General features: G+C 38.2%; 1 protein-coding gene across 1 annotated transcript in view; it reads right to left on the minus strand.

Annotated features, from left to right (window-relative positions):
- Positions 1-18,874, minus strand: part of LOC105446520 — a 38,426-nt gene extending 19,552 nt beyond the window's left edge. The window contains exons 1-2 of the mRNA XM_030983493.1: positions 18,737-18,874; positions 2,929-3,022 (exon numbers count right to left, since the gene is read on the minus strand). Coding sequence (XP_030839353.1) covers positions 2,929-3,022; positions 18,737-18,874 — 232 coding nt within the window. The remainder of the gene's footprint in view (positions 1-2,928; positions 3,023-18,736) is intronic.
- Between the last annotated feature and the right edge of the window lie 632 nt (positions 18,875-19,506).

Below are 19,506 nucleotides of genomic sequence, written 5' to 3' on the forward strand. Positions count from 1 at the left end.
GAACAAATACTTCCAGTATGAAAAAAAAAAATCGACAAAATGTCAAACACGGAGACATTCATGAAAATGTAATAGATATCAAATTGCTTTCAAAGGTATCTATGATATTCATTTAAAATTCAATTCAAGGTAAGATTTATTTTCTTCCATTTCTTTTTCCATATCAACAAAAGTAATAAATGTATGCATAATAACATAAGGCATTCAACATAGCAACAGGTTAATACTAGCGGGAGCAACCCAAGTGGCGTATCAAGACCTTGGCTTATGGGGTGGGGGGAGGCAAAACATTTGCGTTTGCATTGATGTAATTCATGAAGGAAACCACATTTTTTTTGGGAGGCGAAGATACATGTATCCGGCGCCCCATAAGTTTCCTTGTTTTATATTTTTAGCTTTGGCATCATAAACGAAGGGTGGTCTAATCCCTCCTGGCCGGATTAGTGCAGAGGGGGTTTAACTTATATAAGAATAATCTCAAATGACAAATTGTTTCGCAAACTGCAAACAAAAATGAGTCTGCATCCTTCTTTTTCTTCTTCTTCTTCTTCTTCTTCTTCTTCTTCTTCTTCTTCTTCTTCTTCTTCTTCTCCTTCTTCTTCTTCTTCTTCTTCTTCTTCTTCTTCTTCTTCTTCTTCTTCTTTTTCTTCTTTTTCTTTTTTTCTTCTTCTTCTTCTTCTTCTTCTTCTTCTTCTTCTTCTTCTTCTTCTTCTTTTTCTTCTTCTTCTTCTTCTTCTTCTTCTTCTTCTTCTTCTTCTTTTTCTTCTTCTTCTTCTTCTTCTTCTTCTTCTTCTTCTTCTTCTTCTTCTTCTTCTTCTTCTTCTTCTTTTTCTTCTTTTCTTTTTCTTCTTCTTCTTTCTTCTTCTTCTCTTCTTCTTCTTCTTCTTCTTCTTCTTCTTCTTCTTTTCCTTCTTCTTCTTCTTTTTCTTCTTGCTCATCCTCCTCTTCTATTTATTTGGCTCATTAAATATTCCGTTTCTGTTCTAGTTCTACTATTCTCCTTTTTCTTCTTTATCTTCTTCTTTTGTTATGCGTTCTTTTCACATACTATATACTAAGCATACGAAATATCAAATTGGCCTTGCATATTAATTGATAATATTTTAAATGTTGTTTGAATGCAATCCTAGATAGAAAGGACGTTTAAAGATAATGTAAGCTTTAACTTATTTTGATTGCGTATGCCTATACGTTTAAAAAAGCAGATTCAAGGGTCGACTTTTGATGACGGTGTGATAACTGAACTTGACGTAAGACGTCAAATTTAAGTTTTTATATGTATGTATATATATATATATATATATATATATATATTCCGACATCTTTCTACTCCAACACGCTTGTGTTTTTTTTTATAAATAGAAGCCTTTAAAAGGGAAATAAAATAAACATCTACATAACATTATTGCAACGAAAAGTATTTTAATATAATACGGAGGTTTGAACTTCGACAGTTCTTCTGTTTGTGTCAAATTATCGGCTTCCTTTATCCATTCAGAAAAACGAAAATCATTTTTAATTATAGCTTACTTATAAATTGTCATAGTTTTGTGATAAAACGTCCTTTTTCTATTCTTTTTACTTACTGAAGGATGTTTTACCTCATATCCATAAAGGAGACTTAAACAAAAATATTGTACTTGATGATAACAATTTCTTTTATTAATGTATTAGCACTATTTTTTTTTAGGGGGGTGGGGCTATTCCAAAAATGTATGAACGTATTTTATTTGAACATTGACAGACTCGTATTAATGTTTGCTTGTTGCTAAGAAATAGCCTTCGTGTTGTTTCATTAAAAACGATGAATTATTTAGCTCCGTTTCTCCGCTTCGCCAACTAAGTAATCACTTTCAGCCTTGTGTCCTAAATACATTCATCAACATCTCGTGTCATGTGACAGTAGGTTACCATGACAAAGACACAACTTTTTGAATATTGCCTTGTTATTTTTTTTTACCCGTTCTCCAGGTTAAAAAAAAAACATCAATTACTTTATATAGGTATATGATTATCTACTGAACTGTTGTAGATATTTACGATATCGTTGTCCATAAATAAATAATAAGATTTAGCTATTTTTGTACATAATTTGTTATGTACGTACATATCTACATGAACCGTTTTAGATATTTACGATATCGTTGTCCATAAATAAATAATAAGATTTGGCTATTTTTGTACATAATTTGTGATGTACATGCGTTGTGTTGAGGCTACAACGGACGAGGCCGATATTCCATTAGACTCGAAACTGGCGATCTTTTTGTTGTCGGTTTACGGTGGGTTTGTCAGTTTTTGTGAACATTTTTCTCTCGCTCTTTCTGTCTCTGTGTATCTTTATTTATACTTATTTCGTTGCCTTTTTCGGTCGTGTGTGTCTTCAGTCTAATGGACCGTCGCGTCGGTTTCAGTGTTGTTTTCGGAACTTTAAATATTTATAATATTCTCTTTCTTCTCTTTATTAGTGGCGGAATAAGCAAAAACGCTTGGGGGCAGAAACAAATCCGCATCCCCACCACTCTTACATGTTACATGCATGCCCCGCGGAACGTTTTTCACAGTGGAGAGGGGGGGGCTAAAGTATTTAGTAGAGCATAGATTGGCGTGAGTTCCAGGGGCAAAACCCGGCGGGGGTCAAGGGGCGGAAGCTCGGTGGTTTTGAGCATCTAATTACGGTCACATGAGCATATTTTGATACCTTACTTGTGCCGTTGGCAGGTCGCTAATCGGCTTGGGGTCCAGGGGCGGAGCCCCAGGAGCTTAGGGGTTATAGGCATTTAATTACGGTCAAGTGAGCATCCAGGGGCCCGCATTGGGGGTCTTGGTGGGGGTAAAGGGGGCATTTATTTCTCTTTAACATACTTTTTCAAGAAAGTGAGGGGGGCTCGAGCCGAATCGAATGATCTGAAACCATGTAACACTTACCTTGTACACACGCCTGGTGGGCAGGAGTATCGATCGTCCCCTTGCTTTGGCCATTATCAGTGTATGCCACAATCAGAAGCGACAGAAATACCGCCTACAAAAGAACAAAAGAGCAAAGGGAATATGCCCCCAATGAATAGTTAAGTCATCAACATCAATTTATGTAATCCCGCAACTGTTTCCCAATTTTTAGCAAAAGGGCCCATATAGGATCAGCGATCACGTCGCGGTTCCTCCAGATTCTTCTGAAGCCCTGCGAATCCTGCCACTACATCCCACACGACTATGCTTTCCCCTCGACATAACTAACGTGTATCACTTTAAAGGGGGTGTAAACTGACCAATACAGGCGGACGCCATCTACGTCTCCTTCTGGACAACTACACGTAAACGAATGGACTTGATTAACGGTAGTCAGCGACTTAATCTCTAATGGTCAGCTTTTGCGAAACAGACCGAAGTTCTCCACACGCTTCGGTTTCGCGTATGTTATACGCCTGGACCCGATTGGCCCCGAGTCAGACCAAGGGAAAGACACGTATATGTAGTCTCATCAGTTTACACCCTTTAAAGTGATACACAACGTTAGTTATGTCGAGGGGAAGCATTTATTTAATCAACTCCTTCTGGTCCTCAGCTGAAAATATCCATGGGCAAAGAGGGGGAAGGGAGAGGGAAGGAAAGAAAGCGAGAGAGGAAGAGAGAGAGAGAGAGAGCGGAGTGGGAAAGAGAAGTCGGAAAGCGAGAAAGAGAGAGGAGGAGGCGAGAGGGCGAGAGGGCGAGAAGGCAAGAGGGCGAGAGAGAGAGAGAGAGAGAGAGAGAGAGAGAGAGAGGAGGAGGAGAGGTAGATCATAGATTGATAAAAGGATGAGAAAAGAAGATAGCCGACATCTGATAGTACTCTCACTTACTGATCAATGGCCATTTAATTTGTGTTTCAGGCATCGAGTAAAACCGTTTCATCCAAGATGCACCAATCCCCCCCCCCCTCCTCACCACCCTCCCTTGATGGCCGCCACTCAAGCTATATGTCACTGGTATAAACAACCTCAATAGATTACACCTGTAATCTCATAATCTTGATAATTCAATTAATCTCTAAACAATGACAGTGCGCAACGATCTAATTAATGAAATAATGTTTATTATAGGCGTCATTAAAAATCTCAAAATGCGAACAAAGCTTGATCTATTTATGGACATTGTACATGAGGCCACAACACTTCTTTGAGAACACTGACACTATGAACATGACGGACAAAGAAAGAGGACAAAATATACAGTTCATCAAGGTAGACAAAGGAACATCCCTTCACTTCTATTATGCAAAAATGTGTAGAACAGGTGTCACATGCACATTCACCTGTTCTACACATGACATTTTTACATAATAGCAGTGAAGGGATGTTCCTTTATCTACCTGAGGAACTGTATATTTTGTCCGCTTTCTTTGTCCGTCATATTCATAGTGTGTGGTGTATGTGAAAAGGTTGTCGACTCTCATTCGAGAGGTCATGGGCAGCGTTTAACGAGAGCGTCATCAGTCATGTACGTTGAGCAGCTCTTGGCTTGAGCATCCCCGCCAAAAAGGCCGTTTGGTTAAAGTTCACTAGGGCTCATTAAAGGGATCCGGTAACTTTACTCATATTCTGAAACAAAATCCTGGATTTAGCTCATGCTGCAATGATAATTATAAACCTTTAGATCAGTCAGGAACTCCATGATGTTTACAAGCCGATCGCCTGTCTGATTATCAAGATATTTATGATTGGAAATCAAAACGAAATTTTGCGTTTGCCAAACGGTTTTCATAACACTACAGTCTACTGGTGAAAACAAGTGTGGTAAAAAGCGGTCGCTCAAAGATTTTTTTTCTTTTTTGAGGCACTTCTTGATCATTTTAAAGCGAGATTTTTTTTTTAGGGCTTCAATATTACACCATATCTCAGACACTGATAACACGTAGATCTCAGATTTAACATTGTGAAACGACGCCTTTAAAATCCATTAAAAACACGATCGAAAAAAATTATAATGAAGGAAACTCCAATACCCTTTTGTAGGCCAACTGCTTTTATAAATCATGTTTGGATTACTAATATTTCATTGTCATGTTTGCACATTTTCAAAGGTGATGTACAAGGCTATTGTCTTGAAATTGGTTTTAAATTCGAAACAAAATTGCAATAGTGAATCAAATTTAAACATTTGGAAACGGGTAATTCCCTGTTACACGAGCCAACCATTCACCTTTAAATTATCAGGTTTTAAAATTTAGGCTTCTCAAAATTTAATGTAATTCGCGATTCCCCGTCCTTGACCGCAAACTTCTGGGAACAATACCCATCGATGAAAAGAATTCAAACAATACACCCCGTCTAACTATCTAGCTTCCTTTCTCTTTTTGATTAAATAAAAGTCTCTGTGTGCAACATTCAGTGGATCTAATGCAATTTCCTTTGTCATTAGGCATTCTGCGCAGTCAATTAATGAAACACATACCTGAGGCCGATGTTAATGAAGTGACATTCATTGTAGCGTGTGGCTTTCCATAATACATGTATGTGAAAATTGTCAGCAACGAGACAGTGTACCGTGGAAACGAGGACGTGTATCGTGGATAAGAGAGCATACAAAGACACTCTCTCTCTCTCTCTCTCTCTCTCTACCTCTCCCCTAGCCTATCCGGTATGCGTCGGGCTTTACAAGTATACCAGGAAGCTGTAATTAATGGAGATCCCGTCCAAGAGGTCCCTTTGAAGTCATCCGTGGCACCGCGCGTCTTTTGTTCCCCCTACCGTAATCCCCTTAATCCCCCTCCGAAACCGTACAGCTCTCTTGTAGCACTAAGTCCTCCCTTTCCACATACAGCCCAGCCCAGCGAGCACGGCGGCTTTTGCTTTGCCGGCCCGTACTTGGGGTGAATAGTGGTGATAACTTGACAACTTCTAGCACTAAATCAATAAATGCGCAAACATATAACACAATATCATTTAGTTCATTAGAAAGATAAACCTTTGGACTACCTTCCTAGCTATGTAAAAATTTCGGAAATTTTCGGGAAATGTCAATAATTAGATGAGAAAATCATGATGATAAAAACCTTTCATTCGCTCTAACTCATGATTTCCTTGGTCGATTTCGCTGGTTGAAATGGCCATGTCTTCAGTACAGCTATCTGAGAACGGAAAAGTCATTTGATGACTTATAGAAAGTTGCATTGGTCATTATGTTGTGAATTCTGTATTTTATATGTTATAGCTAAATACGTCTTCACTAAACATGACTTAATTTGTCGGTGCCACGCATGGCTTCAAAGCTCGATGCTTGCATATTTTTGCAAAAAAGTGAATAGAGAACTTAGGGAAGCAGATGGCGTTGCGTAACATTTCGTACTATTTGGAATGCCAGAGAGGGACTGTGCATTGATATGGACAGCTGTGGATGGAAATGATGGCTGGAGAGGGTTACATTTCTTTTTGTTAAGCCAGGTTAATCTTGAATATTTTATCCTCGGAAAATTCTTTTGAGACGGTATCTCCATTCATTACAGCTTCCTGAGTATACTAATCGCGTTTATATTGAGAGTGACATCGGCGCGGGTGTCAGCCCCAGTACCTCTCCCCTTTCTCCCTCTCTATCTCAATTTCTCTCTCTCTTAATCTCTCTCTCTCTCCCAAATGGATTGATCCCGTTCATGCGTCACATTCCGCTGGACCCTCTAATGATTTTGAGACCCTTTTTTAAATTTGTTCATCAACCTTTTTCTCTCTTTTTTATGCCCTCCTTTAAAAATGTTATAATATTAATAATAATATTGCGCACAGGTAGAGAGAGGGTTGTGTGTAATGTAGGTCCAGTCAATGTTTAGTAGACCGACTGACTAACATAATCAAATTTATAGATGTTTCTTTCTTGGCAACCTAGTGACGAATTACTAACGAACTACACTAGGGACTTTTAGATTTGCGTGGACTGATACGTGTGACGTCCATTCAAGGCAGTGCATTATAAGGACGTCGATCGTAGCAATCCACGTTGTCGTTGTGCAAATCTAAAAGTCCCTAATACTAAGAATCCAGTCTGCACATAGTACTTGTTGCTATATCGGACAAAGCCTCAGGCAAGCTTTCAGGTTGTTAAGCACATCCTTTGATTTAAAGTATGCGTACAATTTAAAGACCCTATCCGATAAAAATTCAACTTGATTTAAATTCAGATTCAGATTCAGATTCAGATTAATTGTATTGGTCCATTTGGAAATTCAGTTGTTGGCATTACATAAAGCACATGAACAGAAAACTGAATGAATGTAGAATACAAATATAAAGGAATAAAAGGAATATTATTGCACAAAAGCTAATTAAAACCTCATTTTACGCACCCCTCCAAATTACGGGTCAACAGGGGTCAACTGTGCCGAAGTTACAGTGACGATATAACATGTAGACCCCATCGGTTTACTATATAGCTGAGGCGATGAACCGTGCTTAATTAATGCAAAGTCATATATGCGTTCTCCACATAAGATGATATCAAAGTCAATAGCAAGTTTTTAGGTCGACAACTTCCGTTTTTTAAAGCTTTGGATTTTGGGTTTTCAAAGAGTTGATACTCCTCTGACAGACACTAAAATAGCATATAATTGATGTTATTGTAATCCATGGCTTATAAGCTTTCCGTTGATTCATAATTCATTGATTTCATTGTTCAGTTCGGATATGGTCTGCTAGTATACTGGTCTATTGCAGCGCTGCTCAATTAATCTAATTTACTGGCCTCACCTACTTTGTTAATTGTCATAATGTTATGAACCATGACAAAATGAGAACATCATGGTTATTAAGTGCTGTTTTGGATAACAAAATTATTGGATATAAATTATGAGCTGTATAGGAGCTAAAATGGAGGATTTACATGCAAATAAGAGGAGAATGAAAAGTAATTGCTATCATGAGTGGCTGCTCTTTAAAAAAAAAATCGTTCATATCTCTATCTCGCCCCCCCCCCTCCTTTATAATAAGAAGTGGCAGATATTTTGTTCAGTAATTTTGGTTGATGAGTTCACTCATACATTATATTTTAATATTTATTCTTTGTCTATACGTGTTATTTTCATGTATGAGAATTGCTTTAATAAATACTTTAAAAAATTGGAAAGTAATGCATTGAAATGGATATTGAAATGGATTTGACCTTTTCAAGGGCATTTTATAGAACCTAACTGCCTCGCTCCCGTCTGGCTCAATCTGAGATTAATTTTAAAAGCAATGTAATTTTACAAAGGGATTTAATATGAGCCTCAAAGTATTAACACATCTATTCCCGGCTCAAAAATGATAAAAGGAAGGTAATTGCATTTCCAGGGTCGTAGTAATAAATCAAGTAAATTGTCATGAGGGCAAAATGATTTATAGTATATTATTTAACAGTGAATGGGTGGCATCGGTCATGTGGGGGAGGGGTACACCGGGCTCGTGCTTCCACCCACCCCCCCCCCCCCACCCTACTCCTCCCAAAATGCAAATTGAATGAAGTAGATAAGTGGAAATAGAGAAAAGCAGGGAAAGAAGATGGAAAGGACGAGATCCCTGTCCCTTGATGGCATTGTCTCGACTTACTTATACACTACACCACTGTTTAAATCTAGTGTCAGGCTGTTCATTTCTTGGATATACTGGGAAAAGCAGTTTACTTGAAAGGATTTATACGAAAGGGGAGATAAAATCCTATATAATTGTTATGGGGCTGGTTGAAGTCAGAATCTGTAATCTCTCATCTGCATAATTATTCGGATATGTGGTTGTTGCTGTTGTTGTTTTCATCAATTCAGGCCGGAGAGAAAAATGACACTTTGATTTGGTGGGTGTATTTTACGAGTATTCACAAAGAAAAGTGTAGATTTAAATCTCATCTCGTTTCATTTCCCGCCTGCAACCTTTCTCATTTTTTCTTTCCCCCCCCCCCCTTCTCTCTCTCTCTCTCTCTCTCTCCCTCTCTTTCTTCTCTCTCTATCTTTGTATTTCTCTCTCTCTCTCTTTCTCTCTCTCTCTTTCTTTCTCTCTTTCTCTCTCCCACTCTCTTTCTCTCAAGTTTGTTTGTCGTTGTTGTTGTTGTTGCTTTATATATCATTTCCATATACATTTACACGCTTATACGTGAAATTCATGAAGTGTAACTACATTTACTTTTGATTTGAAACTTGTGCCTATTCTCAAACTGTTCTGTCAGGGTATACTGTTGGTGCACTGTTTGTTGACAAGGTCGAATTGTGTGTTGGGTGTGCGTGTGGAATTTTTTTTTTTTTTACAGGCGGTTACCCGTATTATTATTATTATTTTCTTCTAACAGGTCCCTCTTCTTTACGCATCTGCAGGACGGTGATTATTTTAACGATGTATTATTGTTTGAAAATATAAGTAAGAAGAAAGAGTTGAAGTATTGTTTTTAAGGGGAAAACACTTAAAGAGAATGTTGAGTTCTGGGAAGAGGTAACCAATAAGTTGTGAGTGTTATCATTGTTATTATGCAAGTGTGGAAGAACATCATATAGAAAATGTTCACTGAAAAGCATGGCTCTTCAAATGCCTTCATATTCGAAATATGGCATTTAACAGCATACAAATCGGGACGGATTTGTATGCCATATACATAGTTATGTGTACAGTGATTGTAACTTTCCCAAGACTGTGCCAAATGTGTTATCATTTTGATGATACCAGAACCTTGCAACACACACCAATACTTATATGCTAGATGATTCACCTTTTCTGATTGATTCCACACCGTTTCTTTCACAATGCAATCGCATGACCAGAACTCAACTTTGTCTTTAACTATTCACAAGGTTTGCTGTATATGCGAGATCAATGTTATGTTTATGTAGACACACAAATTTAATCTGAACTTCCACTTTATTATTCAATTGTTTAACGACACAATGACGTCAGTGATCTGCATCTGCTGATTTAAAGAATTCAAGAGAGATTCATAAAAATCTTTGTTTCCATACCCATCAAGCTTGCTATTCTGGGGACTCGAGTTTTTCCAATTCCTTTCTTTACTGAAGAATGAGAACTAATTAACTTTCGAACATGAGGTATCGTTCCGTCATTCCGGCAGTTTCTCATCAAATTTGATTGATATCTCCTAATCTGGGAGAAATCGATTGGCCTTAATTCTCGCTGCGTTAATTTCATATGCTATTCACGCCGTCCTAGATTAAAACAAAAAGCCGTAGAAAGAATTCCTATGGCTCATTGTTTCATGCAGAAAGTGACATGCTCTGTGGTGATTTAAATTGATTGTTATTCAGCAAGGAAGTATCCTATATAGATATATTCATGCAAATAATACAATTACATGAAATAGAATTGTATCTCAATTTAATTTGCAATTCTTACTAGGACTTCGAAACTGGACGGTAGTGGGCAATTATACTGCCCCTCCCGCAAGGGGTTCAGTGCCCCTCCTGGAATTGCCTCTTCTTAATCTGAAGTGTCTTTATTTCTACAATCCTTCTTGACAATGACTGGTGCCCCTTCCTCTTTGCTTGGTTCCTAACGGGACGTTGAGGAGTATACCAGAACAAGAAGAAGAAAATAGGTTGGCCTGCATTTGTATTTCTGGCCCTCGATGCAATAAGCCCGTTTTAATCAGTAGAAAAATGCAGTGATAAGATGAAAGAGGCTTTCATAATCAATTTAAAGGTCTAAATTTAAGGTTCAGAAAGCGTGAGGCACTGAAACGCCATCTTGGCTACCGAGAGGAAGGCCACCTCTGCCGCTGCACAAGCCGCAGCAGCAGCCGAAAAGACCGGCAAGTAAAAGAAAGACTCATGTGAACAAGATATATGTTTTCTAAACCCTACCCCCCCCCCTTCGTTTCCCTTTCTCTCTTGCATGTCATTTAAAGGGAAGATGGTCGTCAGCTTCTATGTGCAGAATGGCATAATTCGCCGACACAAAACTTGGTGGAGATACCATCGATGGGTGTCAAAGTCTGGACACAGGTATAGTCCAATCAAGAATTACCCACCTAGTCTCTCGGAGAGTCTTCGGGTGAGGGCAAAAGTAAAATTATAACTTTACCAAATGGGGAATTGGTAATGCAGAGCATTACATAAGGCCTGTTGGTCAAGATTTATTTTTTCCTTTAAACGAGCCTCTGCTCATAACAGCACCAGCACGTGCAGGCTTATTTTGGTTATTCTTACTATTTTATATTCCCAAGTATTCTTTACTGATAGAAGTGTATATTTTACATGATTTAATAATGGTTTTAAATGAAAAAAAAGGAGAAATAAAACCAAAAAATGTTTCTGGAATATTTAATCATAGATTCATCGGTAACTCAGCCACTTTTATATCCATTTTAAGTGCTATGTTACAAATCGCTGTTATACCAATGGCATGTGATAACTAAACGTCACCTTCATCAGCCAAATATTCCTCCATCTATTTAAGTTTCATCTTTAATTTCCTCCCCTTTCTTCTCGTCTAGCACGTTTTTCCTGCGCGGTTGACAACCTTTCATATAAACGTCGTTCTTGGGCCATGGTCATCGGCATTTCTTTCATTATTTTCTGCTTCTTCTTTCTTCCAATCTTGATGAATAATTGTCCCTCTGTATAGCTGTTATACACTCAACAAAAAACTCACTTCCCCCATTGATAATGACCTCTGCTTGCCGGGAGAAACCACTTAACATTTGTATGAGAAATCTATTTGGACATAAAGTCTTAAAATATCAAATTTGATATATCATTTCTCGAGGAATATTAAAAATATGACAGGGAGACCAATGCATTAATTGGCGGATTTGTCTTTAAACATGAGCTATTACTTTTATTTACTCTGTCGGTCCGTTTTTCGTTTTATAATGCAATGTTTATCAAGTAAGTGAAATGAGTGATGGCTTGTTCAAGTCTGTTGATTGTCTGGATGGTGTGCTGCTCAAAAGCTAGATTGATCAATTTGATTGATCTACTATTCCACGGTTGTGTACTTCATGGCTCATTTCATATACAGTTAACAACAGAAATATTCATACTCCTTATTCAATAATTGATGTATGTTTTTCTTAAATCAAGAAGGAAAAGTGGAATTGTTGAATTGGGGCATTTGTTGAATACTTTTAGATGTAAGCTTTAGTATGTAACGTTCTCAAGAAGCATAAATCGGGACAAAAAACTCTTTCTCTCCCTTGAAAATTACAAAATATTACGTTGTTAAAGGTAAAGACCAGTATTGGAAACGCCCCAATTTCAAAAAATGAAATGGAAGCTCTCATTACCAATCATGTGAAAGAATATGTTTTGACTAATACATGATGATAAAAAATTTGCCGGGAAACCGCCTACTAATTCATATATTTGGTAAATTTGTTTCTCTCATGGTCTGTGAGAGATATAGGGTAGTCCCATGTACATCTTTCTGTGTATAGTGCTTGTAACTTTACGAAGAATGGGCCAAATTTCTTATCATTTTGATGATTCCAGAACCTTGCAGATGCTAGATGCTAGATGACCAACCTTTTCTGATCGATTCCACAACGTTTCTTTCACAATGCAATCGCATGACCATAACTGGTCTTTACCTTTAACTGTTTATACATGTATAACTTTCAGGTGACAAGCCTTTAGAGCAAGGGTTTTCAAACCTTTGTCTAGGCGGTCTTAATGAGATTTTCATGGCGGCTATAAGGTCCGAAACAATGGGCAAATTTTGTGTTTGTTTAACCAATTATTTCCAATTTGTCCACAGTTACATAATGTGTCTTTACACGTACCTTAATTAGTTTTAAGAGTTGAGACATGTATGGGGTATATCAGTGGGAAAGAAATTAGCCTTGTTTTCCAACAATAAGCTGCTTAGAAATTGATGCAAATGTTCAGACAATCTACACCCAAAATTTACATTAATGACACTAATATACTGAAGAAAAGGAGGCTAAAAAAGTTCTATATCTGATATAATTATAAAGGGAATCGTTACAGTTTAACCCTAAAAAAAGCCTGTTGTTTTAATACTCTTTAAGCCGAGGGTGGGGGTGGGTGCCCCCTTGGAATCTGGGCCATGGAATGACGACAAATTATTCATCTCATAGAGAATAAGTTCATGACATTTCATATTATGTCTCAAATAGCTTTTGAATGATAACTGATTAACTATTCACATAACAACGAAGCGACAGTCCGCATTGTTGGGGTAGTAGTGGTGGTGGTGGTTATTTGACCTGACTGCTAAGGAAGCAGTAAATGCTTGTTTGTAAGCAACGGAGGACCCACAACTTTAAGGTCCTCTCCGAGAGATCTGGTAATGAGGATTAATGCCTTACCAAAGAGCACTAGCTCATCGCCTTGGTTTCGAACCTGGGTCGCCGGATTACGTTATTATGTTATGGTGAAATTTTCATTGATTTCAGTGATTCTAGACACGATACAGTACCCGTGGTACCCTTTGGTCGAAATTATATACATTTGGTACAAAAAAGATAGAAGGGCGGGTGGGTTCTGCCCCTGCCCTTTGATGGTTAAAAACAGTGCCTTTCCGGCAGTCCTGAATGAAATAAGGCGTGGTCCGGACTTTGAGAAGCCCTGCTTCAGAGTAATTAATACAATTCATTATAAAAAGATTAGGCATTGATTGATAAAATACCAAATACCTTTTAGGATTTAAGTAAGGTTCAAATGTAGACAGGTAAAGATATAAGCTGTATAAATGTAGCTTGCTGTTGTAACCACGGTAAAATAAATAGAGAATATGGAGAGATAAACAGGGAGCAACGGAATATGAGAAATAGAAGTGACAAAGGTAGAGTAAGAAAGAGAGGCGAACAAAGGAGATGAGAGGAAAAGAGAGAGCAGGAAACTGTCTGTAACTGTAAGAAATGCAAATGAAAAAGTTGACTTACCCCTTTGAAAATCATGATTGATCGGATGGCCGGTTCTGATACTTAAAATTAATTAAGAAAACTCCCACACCAAAATCAGTCAAGATTTACAATTTTTGGAACAGAATCCGAGCAGCATGTATTCAGGATGACCTGTTATTGAAATTCCTCCATTGAACTAATTTAGTTACTAATTTGGCAGGGAAAAAAAAGATAATTACTCGCGGTTGCGTTTCCAACGATGAGATCTTGATATAAAATCACAATTGCTAATATTTTAAAGGATTCCAATGTCAAGGAGATTCCGAAATATATCTCGCAACATATTATAGCACACCAGAGATGAAAAAGATAATTATTGCTTTCCCAGTCAAGGCCTAAAACTGAAGCTGATGTTGCGACCGCTGCAGAAACAGAGAGAAATCCTTCGGTTCAATATGAATATTATTATCTGCAAACTTCCCTCATCCGGTCGCAGCTTTCGCGTGTTCCGTGCGGGAGAGAGAGACAAAAAAGGCGTGCACCGTAACCATAGAAACGTAAAAAGCGGGTGATGCCAAAATGATCGACGGCCCGAACGATATTTGTCTTTTCGATCGAACCCACTTTAGTAAGATTGATCGTAAATCGAAAGGCTCCGCTGAACAGAAAGTTAAAGATTGCTCATGAAACATTCATGCGGGCGTTGCACGAAAATAATCAGTGGAGTGATGGACGAGTGTAGGTGGCTGTACCCCCTACCCCCCCCCCCCCCCCCCCTCCCCCGCCGATGATAATGTGAGAATATTGACATCGGTAGTGGTTCTAGAGAGGGGCTGGGGGAGGGGGTGAAGCCCCAACTAAATGCCCCCCCCCCCAAAAAAAAATATAAAAAAAATGATGATGCATGCATGCATGCAAACATGGCAGGCAAGAACACCCCCCCCTTTCCCCACCCCACCTACCCCATTTTTGGTTTTATAATCGCTCCTGGTCGAAAGTGAGGAAACCACCACATTATATTTGTTCGACAGAGCATACAACAGAATGAGTAATAATTTCACCCAGCAATCTGTTGTCGAGCAGCCAAGGAGTACATATTATAAAGAAAGAATTATCTCCACTATTTCTTTATACACTCAGCAACAACCAACAAAAAATATTGTAGCACCTTAGGATTCGATTTTAGCGTTTATTCGTTGCTCGCATTATAACTGCACTCGATGTATACAGCACCCCCAAAAAGTCCTACCAATGTTGCACTAAGGTTGCTATTTCTAGCACCGGGGGAGCTATTTTTCAGCACTTTCCAAGTGACTGCTCTGACAGGACTGCTTTAACACCGCACCACTGCAGGTGCTAACTGGTACAGCATTCAAAGATGCCCCTATTTTCACACTAAGGGATGAACAGAAATAGGGGCCATTAACAACAGCTACATTAAGCGTCTTAAGATTCATATGATAATACATACAATTCATATTTAGCATTATTAAAAATTGCTATCAAATCATTAGAGAGAATAAATTAACAAAAATTACAAACTCACTGACCGATATCTGAATCACATTTCCCTTCGTGTATTTATGGATCGAGTTTATATTTGAGATGCTGACAGAGGCACAACAAAATCAAAATGTGTATTATCTTTAAACAAAAATATCAATATTCATCTACAATATTCATATTCATCTACAATATTCCTTCCCAATGGTGTAAAGGAAATAGAAAACTATGCTCATTTTAAGAGGAAATTAAAGGAATACCTAATACTTGACAGTCAGAGAAGAGAAGTGAATGACACGTTATAATTATGATTGAAATTTGTATTCTTCTGCCGGTTCATATTTTTTCATTTTGTATATACTTATGTTTTCGTACGTTATAGAAATTTTACAAATTCATCATTATTTTCCTCTTCTTCCTCCTCCTCATTTTTTTCTTCTCCTTCTTCCTTTACTTCTTGTACTTGTTATCATTTTTATCATTATTGTTATTATTATTATTATCTTTAATAAGTAATTCTTTTATTTTTCTTATCTGTCTGTAAATATAACTATTTTAACTTATTAATTGTATACATGTCTGTAAGGGACCCCACTGGAAATAAGCTCTCGAGCTTTCGTGAGTTATCCTGTTTGATTTTTGATCTGTTATTATTGTATATTGTTGTATGTTGGAAGCTTGTCGAATAAAAATCAATTAATATGATGTACACACTTATTAGGGCTCTGTTTTATCGGCTTCGTTGATTCCCTTGGCTCAGCACTAATCCATCAGCTCTATCTAAAACCTTTTTTTGACAGGAATTAATTGTTCTAAAGTGTAATGTGTCCACATCTACTATAGATAAACGCCTCAACGGAAAATATTCCAGGAGAAATAAACAGTTTTCAAGTTGATTTTAGGCGTCTGAAATATGAAGGAAATGGTACGGTTCTTAATGTTACAAAAGGTAAATCAGACAGTTCGTAGATGCTATCTGCTCATTGGCATATATATGTCATTCATACAAAACTGTAAACTCACCGAGATGAAGGCTGGATAATATTTTCATGAAAGATACGAAATCATTATTTATTTATGTACCGTCGCGAAACACGTGGGTGGAGATATTCTTCTCAAGGTTGGCAAACATAATATATATTCATGAAACACCTCCATCAATTTGGCAGATAGGCCTATTATTATAAATTGCACAAAGTGGGAATTCCTCATGATTATTGGGGGTGATTATTAATTTTATTCTTATGTTATCTCTGAAGAGGTCTGGTTATTCATATTTGTGATCGACATGCAACGCAAAGTACTTTGGAAATGAATAGCAATGTCGTGGACGAGTGGATATGTCACCGGACTGTGGATCACAAGGTCCGCGGTTCAAGTCCCACCACGGCACTAATGTCCTTTGGCAAGACATTGATCTACATTTGCCACTCTCCACCCAGGTGTTGAATGGGTACCCGGTAGGATGCGAAAGCTAATGTGCACTAGATTAACAAGTGTGCGCTTGTAAAAATGATGCACTGGCTGGAATGCTCCCCAGGGAGAGGAGAATGTGCATACACTGTGTGCCCGAATCCGATGACCTGGGTAATAATATGATTGCAGGGCCCTCAGGGAGAACAGTATAAATACTGATGAGGCTACCCTGGGTAAACAAGACATAATTATTATTCTTATTATTAATACCAAAGTTCCTAATTAGATGGCAAAACACCCGTCATGGCTAGATAGTCGATATAAAAAAAGGATGTTGAACTTGTGTCAGGAAGCCGTGAAAAAACGGGCAATGACGTAGCTTGAGACCTTGGGATAGGAGGGGGCTGGAACCATATGTACAAAGGGCCAGAAGCATGTATAGACGCACTATATTTAAGTTCCCCGCGCCTTTTTTTTTGGAACATAATTTGCTTCTCTACTCTCTCCCCCTCTCTCTCTCTCCCCTCTCTCTCTCTCTCTCTCTCTCTCTCTCTCTCTCTCGTTCTCTCTCTGTCACTGTCTCTTTCTCTGTCCCCCTCTCTCTCTTTCTCTCGTTCTCTCTCTGTCACTGTCTCTGTCCCTGCCTCTCTCTCTCTCTCTCTCTAAATATTTTATAGTTCTTTTTATTCTTCTCCTCTCTTTCCCCTCCCCTTTCTACATATCTCTCTCTCTCAACCCCTCTATATCTCTCTTTCTCCCTCCCTTTCTCTTCCTCCCCTACCTATCTCTCATCTACTTTTCCTTCTCCTTCTTCTTCCATTTTAATTTCGTTCATAAAAATATATTTTGTATTTTCTTCTGTTCTCTTAAGATATGTCTGATCACTTCGTTGTATATTTATGTTGTATCATGTCGTTTTTAAAAATTTTAAACCGATGGGGAAATTATTTATGTTACATTGACAGATGTATCAATACATTTATTTCATTTTCTCCTTGTTATCATTATTATTTTCTTTCTTCTTCTTCTTCTTCATCTTCTTTCTTCTTCTTCTTCTTCTTCTTCTTCTTCTTCTTCTTCTTCTTCTTCTTCTTCTTCTTCTTCTTCGTCTTCTTCTTCTTCTTCTTCTTCTTCGTCTTCTTCTTCTTCTTCTTCTTCGTCTTCTTCTTCTTCTTCTTCTTCTTCTTCTTCTTCTTCTTCCTCTTCTTCCTCTTTTCTCTTATGTATGCATGCATAATTATATACGATGGATAGGGGGCGAATATAATAATAGTAATAATAATATTATTGGATATTTATATAGCGCACATTATGCACCCTACAGGGTGCTCAAAGCGCTCCAATATGTTACCCGGTTCTGCCAGGCTACCGATGTCGGTGCTCACAGCATTCAACGAATTCCTTCTTACCGGTTATGTGTGGTAAACACCAGACCCCAATCGTTACACCGATCTTATAGAGCTTGTGATGACTATGAAGATTGGAAAATCGATGAAACAAATTATCCGACAATGATAACCGCTCATTTCTAATAAGAAACCACATTCATCAAAGCAGAGACAAAAGGTCCAAGGCCGTTGTTTAAAAAAACAAATAAACACACGCTTTTTGAGTCAAGCCATTCAAAAGCGGTGATTCCATATTTCTATTGTCACTGATCACCACAATCAATATCAAATATCACGACAAAAGAATTCGAAATTGATGGGTAATTGATGGATCAATAAATCAAGGCCGAAAGATTGGATTGTATTGGTCACAAAGACAGTTTCTATGATACACAGGTACATAGGTGGAAATGTAGTATTCTACAAAGAGGGCAAACATAAGGTTTTCATGAAGCATCTCCATCAAGGATCATTTTGTCAAGGATTTTTCTAAATTGCACAAAGTAGGACTTCCTTAAGTTTAAAAAATGTGTAGATATTGGAGGGAGGGGGTCTTTTTTTCATGTGCTATTTCCGAAGTGGTCAATTCATATATTTGATTACAATGCAACGTACAGTAGGCCTACTTTTGGAGTGGGTAGCAATGCATAATTGCCCGTTTCAATGGCAAACCATCCGTCATAGATAGACAACTTGAGGGTTGTACAAAGGGTCACATTCATGCATAAGCACTGCATCTTCTCGGCATCCTCTTGTCTCCACATCTTTGCTTTTCTCCCCTCTCTCTCTAAAGTTCTTTTTACCCCCCCCCCCCCCCCCTCCTGCTAGCTCTCGCTATATATCTCTCTCTGTCTCAGAATAATCAAAGCGGAGACACAAAGGCCAAGGCCGTGGTTCATTAAACGGCTTACTTCGAATAATCGGGTCATCTCGTCGGGTCGGGTGATCGCGTTACACGACCTTTCGTGAAATCATGTCCTTTTATTCACGAAATATCGGGGGTTATATTTGTAAAATATATCCCTCTCATCTACAAGTGGTCTGGTCCAATTTAACCCGACACTTTGTTAAAAAAAAAACTCTACGGCAAATCTAATACGGTCGCGTCATATCGTAGAGGTGTCGTAGTCGAGTGGATATGTCACCAGACTTTGTATCAGAAGGTCCGCATTTCGAGTTCCGCAGCGGCACTAATGTCCTTTGGCAAGACATTAAGCTACATTTGCCACACTCAACCCATGCAGGTGAAGTAAATGGGTACCTAGTAGGATTATTCCTTGCCTGTGCGCGGATTACGGCTGCCGGAGCTAAAGCTAGGACAATAATTTCCAAAGCTCTTTGGAAGCGCATAGAGATGATATTTCATAACGTATTATGCGCTATACAGGAACTGAAT

The sequence above is a fragment of the Strongylocentrotus purpuratus genome, unplaced genomic scaffold (genome assembly GCF_000002235.5).
Source record: "Strongylocentrotus purpuratus isolate Spur 01 unplaced genomic scaffold, Spur_5.0 spur5_scaffold_13, whole genome shotgun sequence".
NCBI lineage: Eukaryota > Metazoa > Echinodermata > Echinoidea > Camarodonta > Strongylocentrotidae > Strongylocentrotus > Strongylocentrotus purpuratus.